This window comes from Fringilla coelebs, assembly GCF_963513975.1.
Source record: "Fringilla coelebs genome assembly, chromosome: 11".
In the NCBI taxonomy this organism is placed as follows: Eukaryota; Metazoa; Chordata; class Aves; order Passeriformes; family Fringillidae; genus Fringilla; species Fringilla coelebs.
In genome coordinates this window covers 14,381,232-14,399,744 of record NC_140037.1, presented here as the reverse complement: position 1 = coordinate 14,399,744, position 18,513 = coordinate 14,381,232, and the positions used below count along the sequence as shown (strand labels likewise).

Below are 18,513 nucleotides of genomic sequence, written 5' to 3'. Positions count from 1 at the left end.
TGATGAGAAAGCTAAAAAGGAACATTACTTTGACATATATTGTATGCTATGCTTCTCGTTCTTGTTTATTGACACTTCTGCCAGAAGAGTATGAAGATTTTAATGTTTTATCATGGTTCATACAAGTAAAATACTGTCAAGGACACAATCTGATATACTAACATTTATTAAAAGGCTAAAGTCCACCACGAGATCTAAGGAAAAACTGGAAATTGTCAAACACGTTTCCTTAGACAAATAATGGCAGGTGACAAATGCCCAGACAAATCCACAGCGAGTCCAACTCCACCATTCCCAGTTTCTGCCTGGAAGTGATTCCTCTGGCAGTCAGGGTGCTTTCAACCTGGTAATGTTTTGTATCAAGGAGAGGTTTCAATAGCAGCCAGCCTTTGATGGGAAAACCCCTGGGGCTGTTGGTGCAGCCTGAGCCGGCGTCCCCCGGGTGTCACCGCGCGGACACACGGACACCCCCGGGCACTGCCTGTCCCCTTCGGCCCGGCTGAACCACGAGCTCCTCTGCCTAAACCACTTTCCCTTCTGGAACAGCACCTTGGCTTCCAACAGTGCCCACGGCTCACCCTGGAGGAGCTGCTGCCCCTGGCCCAGCCCTGGGATCAAACCAGAGAGCTCAAACCAAAGAGCCAAGGTGTGTATGCCCTCTTGCACATTGACCAGTTCATATATATTTATTTGGCTATGTTCTACAAAGATATCTATATATATATATTTATAACTTTGAAATGTTCTAGATTTACTAAATAAATATGAAAGCAAAGGAAATGTTACTTGTACACACTATTTGTTTGGTGGTCATAAAAAATATAGCATGTATTTCTCATGGTAGGTACTTTGCTACAGGATAGTGTGCAATGGTGGATTTTATTTATTTTTATTTTATACTTTATTTTAATTATTTTACTTTATTTTTCCCTCTTTCACAGCCTTATTTGCAGTTCAGAATGCTAGCATCAAATTATCTGATCCAAATAACAGTAAAATTTCCATGCTATTTGTTTTTCTTTTTTCTCAATTGGGTCTCTAGGTTATAGTGCAAAATACAAAATAAAAAAAAAAAAAAGAAGAACTATATAAAAAACAACCCAAGCCCACTGAGAAATTGCTCTAACTACTCAGGAAAAAAAAATGGAGACTGAAATATTCCCTGCCTCCATCTGAGGTTGTTGATGAACAAGACAGTCCAAAGCTATTTGTTCATGTAGTTCTCACAAATCACTGCTGGCTGGCCCATGTGGAGCTGTGATATGACTTCAATCTCCCATGCTTGCTCTTTCAGCAATAACTTGTTTCTTGAGCACTGTCATCTCAACACAACATTTATATTTAGTTTCCTAAATTTAAGAAACTTATAATGAAGGCATTTTTTTGCTTTTGTAATTGGGCCATGTAATGTCATGTGAGTCTCAATGAAACCATATTCTTATAAGAAATATTGTTCAAAATGCACCTTAGACTGCACCCAGGAAATGGGAAAATGCCAAATCTACTTTCAAAGACAAACTTTTAACACAAATTTAACTCTTTGACCTTTTGGCATAACATGAGAACAACAGTAATCAAGGCAGTATTAAAAACCACAGCTGTAGGTAATACAAAGTGCATTTCCTGCATATAATACAAATATAACTTTAAGAAACTAAAGGCACAAGCTAACTAAATATGTATTACATACTAGAAATGCACCGTTCAAGGTAACTCTAATAGCTCCAAATATTTGTTTATAATGGATTTTTAAAGCAGTTTGAAAATGATCCTCATTAGTGAATTGCAAAAAAGTATAATTGCTTAAAATATAAGTAAAATAGACTCTAATATTGACATCTTGGATCAGTGATAAAATACATCATCACATTTATGAATGCACTCTCTATATACAATTCATAAATTATTCTTCCATTGATTAAAAGTGTATTAGAGGCTCAAGGATTTGAAGGTCCATTTTTAGGCTGGTGTGGAGGTATTCAAATTCTCTGTGATTTGATGGAAAATTACAGAATCTGAGCTGTCAAACCTGGACGTTGCCAGCTCCCTGTTCTGTACATTAGTTAATGATGAGCCTGATCACAATGTGTATGTGCAGATTTTGGTCCACAGGTCCCCCTGGCTGGGGACAGAGGAGGATTTCAGGGGCCAGGCTCCCACTCAGCCTGATCCTGCACCCCCCAAAGCTGCGCTGGCTCCCAGGGGAGCAAAAGGAATCTGGGAAGAGACGGTAATGAGGCTGAGACCTGAGCTCAAACCCCAGAGAGGGCCTCAGATCTCAGGTGCTAATTCAGGCTCATCTCTAACTTGGGTACAGTCTGCTCCACTTGCCCAAAAACAAAGGAAAAAAGAAAACTGGGGGGAGAAAAGAGAGATAAAGAATGCACTTTGTTGGCTTCTGTAAATATGAGCAGAAATTGTTTCCATATATTTACTATGTTTGTTCTGAAAGAAATGTGCAATACCTTCCTGTTATGGATACACAGGCTCTATAACAAGACTTCTAGATCCCTCTGGAAAGCTGCTTGCCCGTCCCCCCCTCCCTGTGTGCCCAGCCCACCTCCTGCAAATCAGGTCTTTTAAAAATGACAAGCTGGAGGAAGGATCACCTACTCTGCTATGAAGTAACTGTGCCAGTAGTGCATGTTACCTTGGGAAATAAAAATTTCTGTCCATGCAATATAATGCTTTTCTATGTGCTCTAGATATTGAGCTGAAAAGTGAAGAGTCATCCCCGAAATGTTCTCTGTTTACCAACATATTTACTATCCACACTTGGGTTCATCAACTCCCAACCCGCAAATCTTCTTCAGACTCGAAAAAATGAGTACTACAACAGGATTATTACTCTGAGATGAAAAGAATGTGATGTCTAAACCCAACAACACTGCGCCTTCCAAATCATCTGTGTGAGGACAGGTCCTGGCCCAGTGACTGATGGACAGGACTGATGATGCACGGCCTGACTCTGCTCTGAGGGCTCCCAGCTGGGGTGTCCCCAAAGCACTGGGTTAAAGCCCAGCCTGGAGCACACATGGCAGGGGAGAGCCTCCTGAAGACTACAGTGCCCGCTAAGCCCACTCCAGCCGCCCCATCTCTGGCTGAAGCCTGGCCAGCACGGTGCCACCAAGCAGACTGGCAGCTCTCCCAGTATATCCCAGTGCCGAGCCAAACCCTGGGAGAGGGGCCTGACGTGCACGGGGGGACACGATGTGATGTTCAGCACGGAGCAGCTGGCAGGTGGCCGCAGCCGAGCAAAGGCCATAGGAACATCCTTGTACCTACTGAATCCAACCCAAGTCAGATTTCCCAGGTCAGAAAATCCCTCAGCATTTAACTGTGAGGAACACGTGTGGGGTTGGCGAGCAGCTGCGAAGTTTCCATACACAGTCTGGTTTCTGTATGCATTCCCTTGAATTTACGGGAAATCTCACTGGGATAAAAGACACCCAGTAAATAAGGGTTGCAGAATCAGGCTCTGTAACCATTTAAATAACTGGTGAATTATTAAATCAACAACAACAAAAAACTTTAGGTGTTTCTTTAGGAGAAGGCAGAGCACGTGGCGCTCGCCCCTACCCCGCAGGGCTGTGCGGTGTCACCCTGGGCACCTCGCGCGCAGGTCGCGCCGCTCGGCTCGCAGGACTCTGCTTCTGAAATTTTTGAATACTGCCACACAAGAACTAAAAATTGTCACTGTCATCTCTCAAAGAGTTAAACAAACGATATTAAAATACCATCTTCTGTCACATTTAAAGGCAGTTGGATATGTTTTTTCCTCTATATTTATATATACAGAGTTCTGATCTAGAAAAACCAATACAATAAACCATTTTACGTTTAAAAACAGGCAGTCTTTGGTGACGCAAAGGCAGAGATTTTCTTTGTTACCTTCTGCCTATTTCACTCTGTCTCATGAAGTGAATATTATTGGCACTGTCAGAAAGTTCGAGATACTGCTCCACAGATAAAACAAAATATCCATCGTAGCCTTGTACCCGCCCAGTGCTTAAAAGCTGCTGTTTCTCTCCATCTGTCCACGCCCGAATTCCTTCTTCCCCTTCCTGCAGCCGCCTCTGCTCCTTAGTCCAGGCCTGAGCCACGGCTCGCTGCCTGGCTACCTCCAGGACGTGGTTCTTCTCCTCTTCCACGGTGGTGCCGTAGCGCACGTTGAAGCAGAGCGCGCCGTGCTGGAGCTGGATGTCGGCAAAGCGCCTAGTCCTGCCGTTGATCACCGACGTCATCTGCGACACCGTCACGTTGACGCCGTTCTCCAGGATGCGGCGCCCGCCGGTGCTGCCGATCAGGGCCAAATCTTCTTCCAAAGAGCCCAGCTTGATGAAGTAGTGGGTGTCCCGGCCCTCAATGGTGAAATGCAGATTCTCCAGGTAATGAGCGTTGTTGAGGATGGCAGCAATGCGCCGGCTGTCCTCGTTGGCCACCCCGATAATGTCAGCTGTCACTATACCGTCCTTGATAGCGAATTTGATCCCTTTTCCAAACACTGAAGGAACAGCTGCAAATCTCAGTTGCTTCACTCCTTCAGAACACTTGCCATCACTATACCTGGGTGTCATAGGAAGTTGGTCCAAGGATATAAAGTTTCGGAGTTGCTTTTGTAGCTCACATTGAATACCAAGGATAGTCTGCAAAAGAAAACATCATTCAAGTTTGCAGGCAAGGTACCTCACCCTTCTCATCTCTTAATTGCTTAGAATGGCTCTTCAATTTGTTTGGAAAGTATTGTGCACACCTACAGAACCTGGATATATGCATAGGCGTTTTAATTGCTTATGGTAGTGCTTTCTATCTCTTAGATTCCTTAATTTCTAGGAAAAAAATGCCAACATATTTATCACAAATGCTATTTTTGTATTTGTTAGTTTTATTTTTCCTCCCCCTTGAACTGTTAATCTGATGGCTGTTTTTTCAGCCCTTAGCAGTTCAGGGAAACCTGAATTCAAAGCTATGCCCTTTCACGTGGCTCTGCTTAGTCTCTGTGTGTTTAATTACATCTTCTGCAGAACTGTGGTAATGACTTTTATAGCCCATTCTTTAAGGAAAGCAGGTTGTGAAGGTCTTGAGACACTAGAACAATAGGCAAGTACATCACATCTGTCAATCTTGCTCCCCACAAAGGCTAGAAGAAACCTCACTCCAAGCCCCTCTTTGTGTTTTAACACTAGCACTACATCTTTTGTGTGCCTTGGAAAAGCTTAACATCTCAGTGATAATTTTCCATGGACATGCTCCACATCTGGCATGAGCTCTGACCCTCCAGCCTTCTGCACTTGGTGAATGGCAAGTGTCTTAAATGCTGGGAACATGAATGTGAGCTCTCAAATGCTCTGTGCATCCCTTTCCTGACTACAATAGAGGAAAGGCATCTTTGCAAAATCATGTTTCTTTGTTAACAGATGCTCATATGCAAAATGTGAATGCCTGCTCAGAATATCGGCAGTTGGTCCTGTTGCAGTCACATTGATTGCTGGACTCTGATAGCTGCTGTCTGGCTCTTTGTTACTGAAAACAAGCCCTGGAGTAAGGCTAAGATTTACAGACCCCTTACAAATCCATAGCAGCATTTCTGTTTCCTGCAATAATTATGCAGAGCTACTGACTTGTAAAGCTGTTTATACCCTCAGTGATTTTCCAGGGCTTGTGGCATCTTTGCTAACAAAGATGAAAATCTGCTGTTCTGGTTTTTTAATTCCATAAGATTTTCTGTGGTTTTTTTCAATATTCACAACAAATACTTTTACCCTTTTGTGGATTCTGTGCCTCAAATTTGGATATTTTCTCTATAAATAGCGGCAGATTTTCTTCACTGTGTTGCTAAAAGCTTCTCTCTCCTTGAACCTCTCCTCCACTCTGATGCTAGTACATAATTGACAACATTAAAGTTTCTAGCATTCTTAAACAATTTGCTTTGCCTATTATGTTAAAAGATATAGTCGCATTTTTTCCTTGGTATCCAATATTTTCTATTAAAACTCCTTAATTTAGTATTAAAAGCAGCTGAAGAGAATGTTTGCTAACCTTTCCAGGATCCCACTCCTGGGTTTTTGTTTGAAGCTGTAGAAGTTCGTATGTTGTCCCCAAAGCTTCTATCTCTGGTTTTGGGAATCCAGGCAGCACGTTGTGCAACTGGAAACCAAACAGCTCTAGCCAACTTCCAATGTCTACAAAACAAGAAAAGGATGCTGGCAAAAAGGCTCATAAATCCTAGAAAAAGTGAGGGCAGTCTGCAGAAATTCCAGCTATGCAGAAATAATGATTTCACATCAATTTATGTTTCCTGCACTAGCTACAGCATTTATTGTAGCAAAGAAATTATTTGGTTACAAAGCATAGCTATACTCAAATCAATAGTGTTCCTTCTATCTATTTGTAATAGAAAAATTCAAATTAAGCTTCTTCCATTCTTCCCCTTATTTTGGCAATGAGAAAAGCAACAGAAGCAGCTATTAATTATTTTCTTGGTTACCATAAATGTTAGAGAAAACAGATCAAGCTCAGTATGATGCAATCTATTAAATAAATTACTTCAATAGATTTAAGATTAGAGACCTTTTGTATGCAAAAGATTTCCGGAATGTTGAATCCATACCACAATTCAAGAGGAAGTTTTATTTTTGTTAAATACATTTTCATGAGAGACAGGGTACTTTTACCTGTTGTATACTTAGCAACGTCTTGGATTTTGCCAACTGGGTAATTATTTTCAAAGGAGTAGAGATTAAATGGTTGTGGGACAGCATTCAGGTGCTTCCATATACGGTGATTTGGAGTTGTCCACCGACCAGCAATGACGTCATAGTCCCGCTGCCCCAGATGAACCAATTTAGTAAGAGGATCATAGAGTCCTCCATGAAAACCAATGATAACCTCGAAATCTGGATTAGTGTCCTGGTAGATCTCTCCATAAGGGGTGTACAAAATTTCTTTTATGACTTGGCCTCGACTGCTAAAAACAGCTAGAGGCGTCCCAGTGTTATCACAAGCAACATAATATTCTTCTCCACTGCTTAATTCCATTGCAATGAGATGACCTTGCAGATCATAATATAGGGATGTTATTTCTGAGCTAGTATGATTGTACAAGTGAGTAACTCTTATTGGGTTGGAGAGGTCAGCATAAAAGAACTGTAAGTGTTGTCCTAGGCTTGATTTGCTTGCAACTCGTCTTCCAAGACCATCATAACAGTATTGCACAGTCCAGCCAGACACTTTGTTATAGGCTTTGTTCAGCAAACCATTAGAGTTGTACTCAAAGATCTCATTGCCTCTTTGCCTGAGAAAACCATCTTCGTCCATTTTATATTGAATTTCCCCGAGCCTGGTAATGCGATCTCTCAGGTCGTATCTCAGAGGAGTGAGGCGCGCGCTGTTCCCGTGGCTCAGCAAGTTGATGTTGCCATTGAGGTCGTAGCTGTAGCGCCACTGGGTTTTATCATTCACAGACACAGTCTGGAGCTGACCATCAGCGTCATATTCATAAAAATACCTCGTTATATTGGCATCTACCCCCACACGAATGTCACAGATCACCATGCGACCCATGTTATCATACTGGATGGTCATCCAGTAAGCGATAGACTTGAGGATTTCATACTGTACTTCTATCACCTGACCATTGGCACTGAAGATTTTGGTATGCTTCATCACAGTGGTGGTTATCACTTGGTTCAAATCGTAATTAATGACACTGAATTTTCCAAACTGTTCGGTCCTGCCAGAAACATCGACGTAACGGTACAGATCTATGGGAAGGGGCGTCTCGTTGATCATGGCCTGCATGCTCGTGACACGGAAGTTGTTATAGCTGTAGTCAAATCTGGCATTTACAAGCCCTTCTTCACTAAACCTGAAGATCTGGCGACCAATAAGTGGACCTGTCCAAAACAAATACGGGAAAGAGATAAAACAAGAAAAATAATGAATTATGTCCCTGGTTTACTTACCCTACAGATCTAGGACAGACAGGATATGACCTCAGGTATGCCCTTTAGTCTTACTACTCCTTAGCTGTCTCAGAAAATACCATTAACTAAGAATATGTTAGATTTTTCTCTCAAAAAACCTTAATTAATGCTTGCTCTACAAATTATTTATATTTTATTAATATTTTTTAAATTAATGCTGTTTTATTCCTAATTATGATTTCTATTTACTTACAAGATAATTCTATACTAAATTAATTTCACATGTTGATTTCCTTCCTCATGTAAGCAGTCCTTTTGAATTTATGTTATATTACGGTGTAAACAGGGAAACTTGAAAATACAAACAATAAACCAACTTGATTTAGTATTTAGCAAATATCCACACAGAGGAATAAAACCAACAAAACATCCTAAGAGCTGTTCCATACCAAGCAATAAAAAGAAAACTATATTTCAAGCGGGACAGCTATATTCACCTATGGACACAGACACAGAAATATACACACATATTTTTCTAGTGAAACATAAAATATAAGAACTTGTAGACATAAAAATAATGGAATTTCATGCCGGGTAAGTGCAAGATCAGGGTGTTGTAAATGAGGAAAGAGCGCCAAAAACTTTAGCAAAGCAGTCACACTTAGACAAACCTGTTTGCCTGTATCTGATGGTACAGATGAAGCCATCGTGCATTAAATGTATTGTTTTAATAACCCCAGAAGACTCCTCGTAGGTGAAGGTGACCTGCGTGGTATCGTAGAGGATCTCGGAGAGCCGCGACTGTTTGGTGTACTTGTAGAGGACCCTGCGGCCCGTGCCGGGGTACAGGGTCTGCAGCAGCCGCCCGTCGCGGGCCAGGTCCTGCACGAAGGCGGTGCCGCTGTCCGGAGGGGTGTAGATGTTGCGGTAGTAGCCCACGGACAGCATGGTCTGCAGGGCGTGCCGCACCATGCTGGGCATGGTCACCGACTGCAGCGACTCCGACTGGTCGTACTCGAAGATGTAGCGCCGCTGGCTGTGCAGCAGGAGCATCACGGACTGCAACCAAACAGCAACGGCACGGTCAGCGGGCACCAAGCGCGGGCATCCGGCTAGTGAGCGCCCGGAGCCCGTGGAAATGCTGAAACTACCACTCACTCTTGTAGTTTGCTCTTACTGTTTGTACAATTCCAAGTGAAGCTTTCAGCTCCAGGAGACCTGGCCAGCAAGGTGGTACAAAACAGGAGGAGAATCATAGTAAGTCTAGAGGGAAGGGCCTCCAAACTGGAAGGCAGATGTGGCTCTCAGTAGCATTTCAGTCTCATGCTGACTTGCTATGTCGCTTTGAAATATTTAGGGCATCCTCTCAGGAAGCAAAAACAGAGGGAACCTCTTCCTCGCACACAGGCAGAGCATCTGCACCGGCAGATGTGTCTAGAGGAGCTGGAAAGGGGAAATTTTGTGCATGTACAAGGTGTTTAGCTTTTATTGGCATTCTGCTTATCTCCAGCACAGACCTAGCCCTTTTCCTGTATATCTTCTTTTAAATACACATGGCCCCAGAGCTCATAATATCTCTGTGCCTACAGATGGATGAAAATACTCTGCAGATTCTTTAGTGTGACTACTTCTATTGCTTATTTTTAATGTTTACCAAGAATATAATTTCTGTACAGGTACTTGGTATTTGCCCTGTGTTGGTTAATTGTGGCTGGTTAATGAAATCTTGTTTGCTTATCTGGCAGATGAATGTGCAAGCACAGCAGATTTTTTTATTGATAATTAAAGTTTGGGTTCTGTATGCCTTCTCACCCACCATGGAAAGTCACAGTGTCACAGAGCACAAGCTGGCTGGTGAACAGTCACTATTAAACAAAGGTATCAAAAACACAGATTGAAAATGTATGGGGAGCTCTGTCACCTTCCCCCCAGCTCTAGCAAGTGGCTTGGCTGGACCAGTGCACTGCACATTCCTTGCCTTGTCTGAGTTGAGCTGGAGCACCAAGCTCTTAAACCCACAGCTCAAACCTACCAGACACATAAGCAAATTTGTCAGGCTTCTGCAGGACTGAGACATCATACAAAACAAAGCCTTACATGGAACAGCACGACTACTTTGTCATAGTGTATTGGGGAAAGAAATCAGAAAAATAGGATCTTTCCCCTGCTAAGCTCAAAAATCTTCTCTGGGAAGGAAACACCTTAAGATCAGCCCTGCAGTGTGTTAAGTAACACTGGCCCTGAGCCACTTTTCTCTGACAAATACACCAGCTGCCCATTCAAAGGGCCAGAGATAGGCTCAGCCTTGGCCATCCTCTCCGCACCCCCAGCCCCCTGCCTGCCCAAGATGTGTCTCTTCCTGCCCTTGGCAAAAGACATCTGTCACCTGTGCAGCAGCCAGAGAGCACCAACATATGGCACTCCAGCTCACCCTCTGCCAACTGGTGACGGCAGACCTTCACACCAAGCCTTTCTGATCACTTTATTGCTGCTCCACCAACCATTTCCAACATGCACCGTGTTTATTTTGTTTGCACCTTCAGTCAAGAGTCTCCAGTCTGCAGTAAACCACTGGCTGAACTCTCTCCTAGCACTGCTGAGACGCCTCTCTCTATATACTGCTCCCGTGCCTGTTTTTAAGCTGTCTGCCATTGACAGAGTATGAATAACAATATCAGAAACATCCCCAATATAACTTCAGTGCCCCTGTGTACCATTTTTACAGCACTTTGTAAAAGTGCTTTGGCTTTTTCACTATTGTCCAGGATAATAAAAAGATAGACAGTACAAGGGCTGGAGACAGAGTATCCTCTCAAGCCTATTAGAGGATACCATAAAGAGAAAAAAAAATTAATTCCCAATTCATCCTAATAACATTACAATAGATTTTTCAACTCTGCACAAATTGGGTTCTAATTGTTCTAAAGGATTTCAGGGGGTAGCTCATAAAACATCCAAAAATCTGTCATTTTATTAAAGCAACTAGAGCCTGGTCAACCACATAATGATTGATGCCGTATGGTGTATCAAGACAAACAGCCAGTGGCCAATTACTGGGAGCTCTGCTGGGAACAGACAAATGCTGAGCATCACCACTAGATGTCATTTCTGTCCAACAGACATACACAGACACTCATCTGTTTTGTCTGCCAGATTTTGGAAGCGAGTTTGGAGTATTTGGGAGATTTTATAACTGTTTTAACTAATTGAGGAAAGTGATCAAACAAGAGGAAATGAATCTTATCAGTAAGAACTATTTACAATGCTAATGTCATACTGCTTTTTAAAATCTTCTTTATTTGAGCTAATTTTGTAAGGGACAGAGATTTTTGAAGGTGTACAATTAACTCATCTAGTGATAAAAATGAAAAATTAAATAACTGTGAATTGGAAGTGAACTATATAATTGATTTTTTTTAATGTAAGGAATTATTGGGTCTTACAAGGCTTCAGAAAACCTTTAGCAATCATTACTTAATTAACACAATGAGTTATTGACTTTAATGGAGCCACGAAGTTATATTTCAATGTCTAATTTTGACAGTTCCTCATGGGTTTCTTTGGCACAAGAAACAACAGTCACAGAAGTACATTAAACAGCTGGAGATGAGTGTCCATGGTGTGAATGACTTCCTATAATTTTAATGACAAGTTACAGCATTACCCACGCTGCTACCTGAACCAGTAAGCTTTTGCCACTGCTTCTACAAGATCAGGATTTGGCCTTTTGTGTAAAATTCTAGAATAACAGTGTTAAGTTATATGACTTTATTTATAAGCTCATCATAAACTAAGAACAAGCAAAGTGGTTTGGAAAGATAAGAAGCAGACATCTTTCCAAAATTACAGTCCATTAGGTCCAAAGAAAAAAACAAGAGATTCCTCCAAAAGGCACATTGCCCAAATATTTGAAAGCTGTAGAAAATGCCTGTTTACTTGTAATTTGCTAAAGAGCATGCAGACAAAAAAAGCCCTGACAAATTTATCTGAAACAAACTTCTGAGGCTCCTGGAGTGTGCCAATCTTGTTAACACATGCAAGACCATACTGCATGCAGACAAGGAGGAATCACATTTCTATGCATTTTCCAGTCTTGATCATTTTTTTCCACTGGGTTAGGTTTAAGTTTTTTGAGGATCTTAAATACATCCCAAATAAATACAGAACAGTTTATCTTAAAAGTACACATTTGGAACTCTTTAATATACAAAGTAACTTCAAAGTCACTGGATTTCCTGTGTGGATTTCCTTCTATCAGTGTTACCTCTTCTGCCCCACACCCCCCATAGCCTTTTCCTGTGGTTTACAAGTTCAGAGAAAATGTTCTGCTAACTCTGGGTCTATTGGACAGTCCAAGATGCTGCTATTTAAAAACTTTGAATATGAGCTCGCACTGAGTTCTGAAAGCTTTAAAAATAGAGTCTAGACCAAACAAAATGTTACTACAGATGAAGATGGTCCTCCTTGGTTTGTACAACATTTATCTCCACATTTTGTGACCACTGCCTCTAGACATACATGGAACTTAAAATATTCAGGGAATTTAGATGCAAAGCCACCACAAAAGCAGAGCAGTAACTCATTTCATATCAGTATTTCCCCCCAAAATAGCCCCCATAAATACTGCAGTAAGCTTTCTCCTCACAGGATCAATCCCTTGTTTAAAATACAGCATTGAATAGGTATATTTGTGCTCATGGGTTCCTAATTTTGGCTTGAAAGAACTGTTTGTGGGCAGAAAAAAGTTCTCTTTCAGGACTGTTATCTTTCTGACTGTTATCCAGAGTATCAACATGATTTTCAGCAGTTAGGGTGTCCTTTGTCCACTTGAACTTGGACTGAGACTGGAAAGTTGTTTTGAGCTACCTGAGGTGCTGATAACTTTCTTCAGAACTAAACTGTGTCAGGTTTGAGCAGGTGACATGCAGGTCTGAGCATATCCAGAGACATTTTAATCTAGTTATGTATTTCTCTGCCTTTTCTGTTTTAAAAGCCTTAAATACTCCTGGCAAAAGGCAGCATTACAATATAGCTCAAAATATAGTATAATAAGTAAATATAATCAATAAATACAATATATTAAATAAATACAATATATTAAATAAATAAAGTAAACCCAAATTCTTTTTTTTTTGCCTTTTAAAAACCCCACTTTTAAAATAATTTACCTTTTCTAGATATGTGTAACTCCATATTTTCCCATCTGCCCACGTTCTGGAGACGATGTTCCCGCTTGCATCATACTCCCTTTTCTCAGTCCAGGTGCCTCTTTGGATGTAGGTGACCAATCCAGAGTGGGAATAAGTGATGTTGACCTCGTTGTACTTGCTGATGGGGGACCATAAGACGGGGCGCCCTGTCTGGTCGTACATGATGCGCAGAGTGAATTTCCGATGGTCGTCGTAAATCTTCCCCGTCCTGGTGACGTGGTCAAAGTCGATGGAGAGCAGGTTTCTGTTGTGGGTCTGAACACAGAGGTGCAGTATGGTAAGAGCACAAGGCATCCTAAGCACAGCCAACACAGACAGGTCTGTGTCAGCCCTAATCAAAGTGAGCAATGGTTTAACTTTGGGCCTTACTGAAGACAAGAAAAGAGAAAAGATTCAGATGAGAAACAGAAAAATTGTTCCTTGCACTCAGTGTTAGTATATTTGGCATTACAGGATGTTTCCATGTGATAAACCCTCACCTCTGTTCTCACCTTTTCCTGATTTTTTTCTTCTTTCTTCTCAGCTGTGGATTAAATTCTCGATCACAGCCAAAGATGTGCAGTTAAATCCACAAACTAAGAAAGATCTACTTCCTCACATCCTCTTTGTTAACACTGACAGGTCAGCTGGTGCTCTGGGACAGCCCTCACAGCCCAGGTCACATCCTGGTGCTGGCAGCTCCTGCAGACTCGGCTCACCAGTGTCCTCCTGCTTCCTCACAGAGCCACCTCACTGCCAGGCTCCTGAGAGCCAGCAGCAGCCATGCCTGGCACTGCCCATGCTCCTTGTTGCTGCTCTCACCACATCTGGGACCAGCAACTTGCTGTGTCTGACAGGTGAACACAGCCCAGTGCTCGATTTGAAATCAAGTTCACAACTGAGTCAGATTCATGAAGACAAAATGCACTTATCCAGTGCTATCATCATCTTTACAGGATGGCATCTTTAGATCATTCAGTCACTGGGAAGTCTCTATTAAACACCATTTAAATCAGATATATAATTTAAGGAGCCATAAAATATTGTTCATTGACATGTCTTTTTCAGATCAATGCTCAATGTGCTTGTTGCATTAATCTACCACGTTTTATCTGATCACTCTGCTCCCATGAATAACTTCCTTACAGCACAGACAGTGTCAGTGTCAGTGTCAGCACAGAGTGGGGCTCAGGGCTTGCTCCTCTCTGAGACCTGGAGGCACAGCCATGGAGTAAAGGGTTAATAAACCCTGGTTAATAATTCAAGATGTGATTAGAAAGAACATTTCTTTTTCGTTCCCCTTTCTGTTTTTAGATACGAAATACTCTGAGAATCTAGAAGAAGCAGGTGTTCTTTCTTCAACTACCATTTCTGGAGTTTTATATCCACACATGTCTAACTTTAATAGTGTTCATTTACAATAGCTGTAAAATACCTATATACCCCTGTAGACTGCTGTAACTATTACAATTTATGCTCTAATGATAGTTAAGGAGCCCAAGTAAAATGTGATGCTCAGTTCAACTACATTTGCTTGTATACAGACTGATGGTTTAAGTTTAATATAATATATTTTTTAGCAAACTTCTTAAAATTTCTGGAAAAAATCCTCTTGGTGAAAAAATAACTGAAAAGCAAGCAGGAGGTATACCCTGTGTCTCATTCATTTATGTTCCATGTACATGTTTAATGTTCTTATGGCTATTACTATCATTGTGGAATGCAGTTAGGAGAAAGAAGAGCCTTGAAAACAAATTGCTTGCAATCTGAATTTCTGAGACTATACAAAAAATAAGAATGAAAACCAAACAGAGGCAGAATTAGCAGTGAAGTGGAAAGCAGCAGTAATTGAAAACTCACAGAGTTAAAATAAGGTTAAAATACTTTCCTTATATTGCACATTTTATGTCTCATTTGTTTACTTTCTTCTATTAAAGTGAAGTTTAACACCCTTCTCAAAGCAAGACAGGATCATAAATGGGTAGGACGACTCATCTCAATGTTGCTATTGACAAGCTGATTTCAAATCTCAGTGGCTTCATGAGATGCCTCCTTCAAGATACATAAACCATAGCAAGGAGCCCCCTGAGAGTGGCTGCAACTTGTGTTCTGCCAGGGAAAACTGGTTTCTGAAACCAATGCCAGGTAGGAATACCAGCTAATGAAAATAGGGAGAAAATTCAGCTGGCTTCAGAAATGTTAGAAGTACATAAAAATATATACTTGTTCTATATTTTTTTAAACATTTGTTGACTCTACTTCCATTAGTTTTTAGCTAGAAATTTTGCAGTGTAAATATCACATAAACCTGCACTTCTTTTGATTTAATTTCCACCCTGCCTGATATGTAAGTCAGATGAGATAATTGCATTCTTTCCTTGTCTGTGTCTTGATTTGAGCCAATGCAAACTCATACACCCTGGCAGAGGACTTGGTCCTATCTTTAGAATTTGCTGTAAGACTGGTAAATAAAGGGAGATCATTTGCTAAGTGCAATAATGAACATGGCTGTCAAAGCCTGTGTCTGCAGGACTTTTGAACTGAGGCCAGTGAGTTACTTTTGTTGCTGTTATTAAAAAAAAAAAAAAAAAAAGAAAAGAAAAAAAAGAAAAAATTAAGACTGGCCAAGCATTCAATTTTCAATTTTGTAGACATTCAGTTATAAAACCTGGACTGCATCCAATGCCACGTTCCTCAAGTTATGCAAAAGTCAGGAGGGAGCAGAGCTGCATTCTAATCAGTGTATTACTATGCATCATGCTCATCAGATTTAACAGCAGTCTTTGCTTCATTTTTAGAAGTCAATTAAAATAGCAGTTCAATTGATAAAAAAGAAGTCTTGCTAGATTAAGACTGATGTTAAAATGCCTGATTGTACATAGATTTATTATTAATATAAAATGCATACATGCCCACAGACTGTTTTATATATGTTCAGGAAGTGCTGGGGCAAGCAGTTCTTCACTTAAAGGAAACTTGTGGTTAATTTCTGTTTCCCACATTGATTTAGACCCTGAGATAAAGTTAGATGACTGTTCCAGCATTTCAGTTAACTTACTTCTGTCCTATCTCCAGAGCAGGGAATTCACACCATGCAGAAATCCAGCCTTTTAAAACCCAGTATTTCCAGCATTATTCAGAACATGCTAACAGTGGCCTCTTTCCAAAACTGGAAATAACACTAATAGAGTCACATGCTTTCAAGATGGTTGCTAATTGCTATTAGAATTAAAAAAGTTAGGACCAAGCAGATAAGGAAAAGCTTTATTCTCTTTTTTCTCTTCAAGTAGGTCATCCTTTATCTCATCCCCAGCTACCTGCCTTCTAATTTATACCTTTTAGCAGTCAAAGCCATTTGTTTCACTGATGGTATCAGGACTGATTTCTAAGTAACATCTTTATACCTCATTTCTATGCTATTTTTTTCTCTCTTAGAAAACTCTTCCATTGTGCTGTTTTTTTTTCTTTAACTGAGGGCTCCTGCAAGTCTGTTCATTTCCATTGAGAACTGCTCCAGTCCCCAGAGCTTTTCTTTACATGTATTTTCAAAGTTCAGCATAGTTCTTCCTGCCCTACATTGCAAGCTTTCTAACACACTTCCTATTGTGCCAGGCATGGCATATTAAGTGTTTAAATACTTTATTTTAAAAATAGAGCTCACTAAAAGTTTTCGTAAGATCTGTCCAGAATCTCATCCAGCATAATGATTTTCAATAATACTATTTTTTTTCCCAGCAGTACTGTCCACAGCAAGCCCTAAATCCATTTCATTTTTTGGTACACTGTTTCAAACACACTATAGGATGGTACTTTTGTTCCTGCTGTGGTGCATTTCCTATAATCACCAAGAAAAGAGAGCTGTCTCTGGGTAGATTCCTTTGCTCTACTGTTCCAGCTCCTTCCATCTCCACTGACTCTCCATTCCACCAGCACACCATGCAGGCATCGCAGTGCTAAAGATGAACTCCAGGACCCAGATATTTCTGCTATTCTCCAAAGTCCTTCTTCATGGCCTTACCAGCCTCAGCAGTCCCTCTGTCCCTTTCTCTTGTGCCTATTTACATAGTATCTCCTTTGTGCAGAATACAATTGGACTTGATGATCTTTCCAAATAGAAATGATTCTATGATTCTAACATTTCTCCTCCTTTCCACTCTAAAATCCTCCTTTTTTAGAGGAATCTGTGCTATCCCACCAGGTTCCCTCCAGCCTTGCCCTGACAGCTCTCAGAACCACAGTCCTAGAGCTGAGTACAGTCAGGACTGCAATACAGGCAGCTGGCTTGTCCTTCTGAGCAGGCAGGGACAATTCCTAAGTCCTCTTGATCTTGGGTAGGTATAAAAAGACACAGCTTACAGAAATAAGAATGGAATGTTCAAGAGCTGTATTGTTAGTGCATACTTTTAGAAGGACAAAGAGTAAAAGGCATCAGCATACTGAAATTATTCTTATGCTTTTCTTTCACCTTCCATCCTCTCTCTGGAAGGAAGTGAAGGGGGAGGAGGAGGAATACATGAGTGGTTTTGTCCACCAACAGCCTATTCCAAAGGTAGGTCAATCAGTTGACCTCTGGATACCTCCAGTGTTGCAATATTTCAATGAACATCTCATGCCTCCAGCCAGAATGCATTTAATCCTGACCAATTTGTTAAAGATCACATAGAAACAAGTCATAGAAACTGCAGTCAATTTCAACAATAGAATACACAAACTGCATAATGGAGAAACTCTGCAAGATGAAGTAGTTGTATTCATCAGAATTGTGATGAACAACCAGTCCCTGGCAATGTAAGCAGAATAGATGACTGACTGCATCCTTTCTGTTTACCATCTTTTTACATAAGACTCTTGTAGAAAAATGTGCCATATTGTTATTTAAGCACAAAGTCACACAGAAAGCCTCCAACTGAATAGGCAGCATGAGCCAAGAAAGCCACAGGTTGGATCCTGCCATCTTAACATGTTTGTCACAGTGCTAAGCTCAGCTACCTCCCCAGACATGGCTGTGAGGCCTCACACTAATTTAGAGAGGAAGGAGGCAGGAGGTGGGCAAGAAGAACTAAAAGAAGCTTTTGCCTGCTTGCAAGATCCTAAAAAGTAACTGTGACTGTCAAATCTGAACAATGCCCTTTCAAACAGGTGTTTTACATACAGTGCCCAGTCTGGCCAGATCTTCCACGTTTTGCATTTTTGATTGAGCAGTTCAAAAGCAAACAGATGGTACACTTAAAAATAAAATGTATAGTATCTCATAATCAAAATGAGATGGTTTTGATTTTGGTGGTTTTGACAATCCAGGGACTTTAATAACCATTTCTGTATTTTCAGAGCTAACAGGTGTACCTTCAGACAAAATTCCTATCCAGAAAGGTTGTAGTCAATAACACAGTATTTTTAAG

The 18,513-nt window shown here is 40.9% G+C and overlaps 1 protein-coding gene across 2 annotated transcripts in view; it reads right to left on the bottom strand.

The window, feature by feature from the left end:
- Positions 1-3,887: 3,887 nt before the first annotated feature.
- Positions 3,888-18,513, bottom strand: part of TENM1 (teneurin transmembrane protein 1) — a gene marked incomplete at both ends in the record, with an annotated part of 224,038 nt that continues 209,412 nt past the window's right edge. For both annotated transcript variants that reach the window (XM_084212897.1, XM_084212898.1), the window contains 5 exons: positions 3,888-4,646; positions 6,040-6,182; positions 6,675-7,895; positions 8,597-8,984; positions 13,094-13,390. In XM_084212897.1, the coding sequence (XP_084069023.1) occupies positions 3,888-4,646; positions 6,040-6,182; positions 6,675-7,895; positions 8,597-8,984; positions 13,094-13,390 (2,808 nt within the window). The remainder of the gene's footprint in view (positions 4,647-6,039; positions 6,183-6,674; positions 7,896-8,596; positions 8,985-13,093; positions 13,391-18,513) is intronic.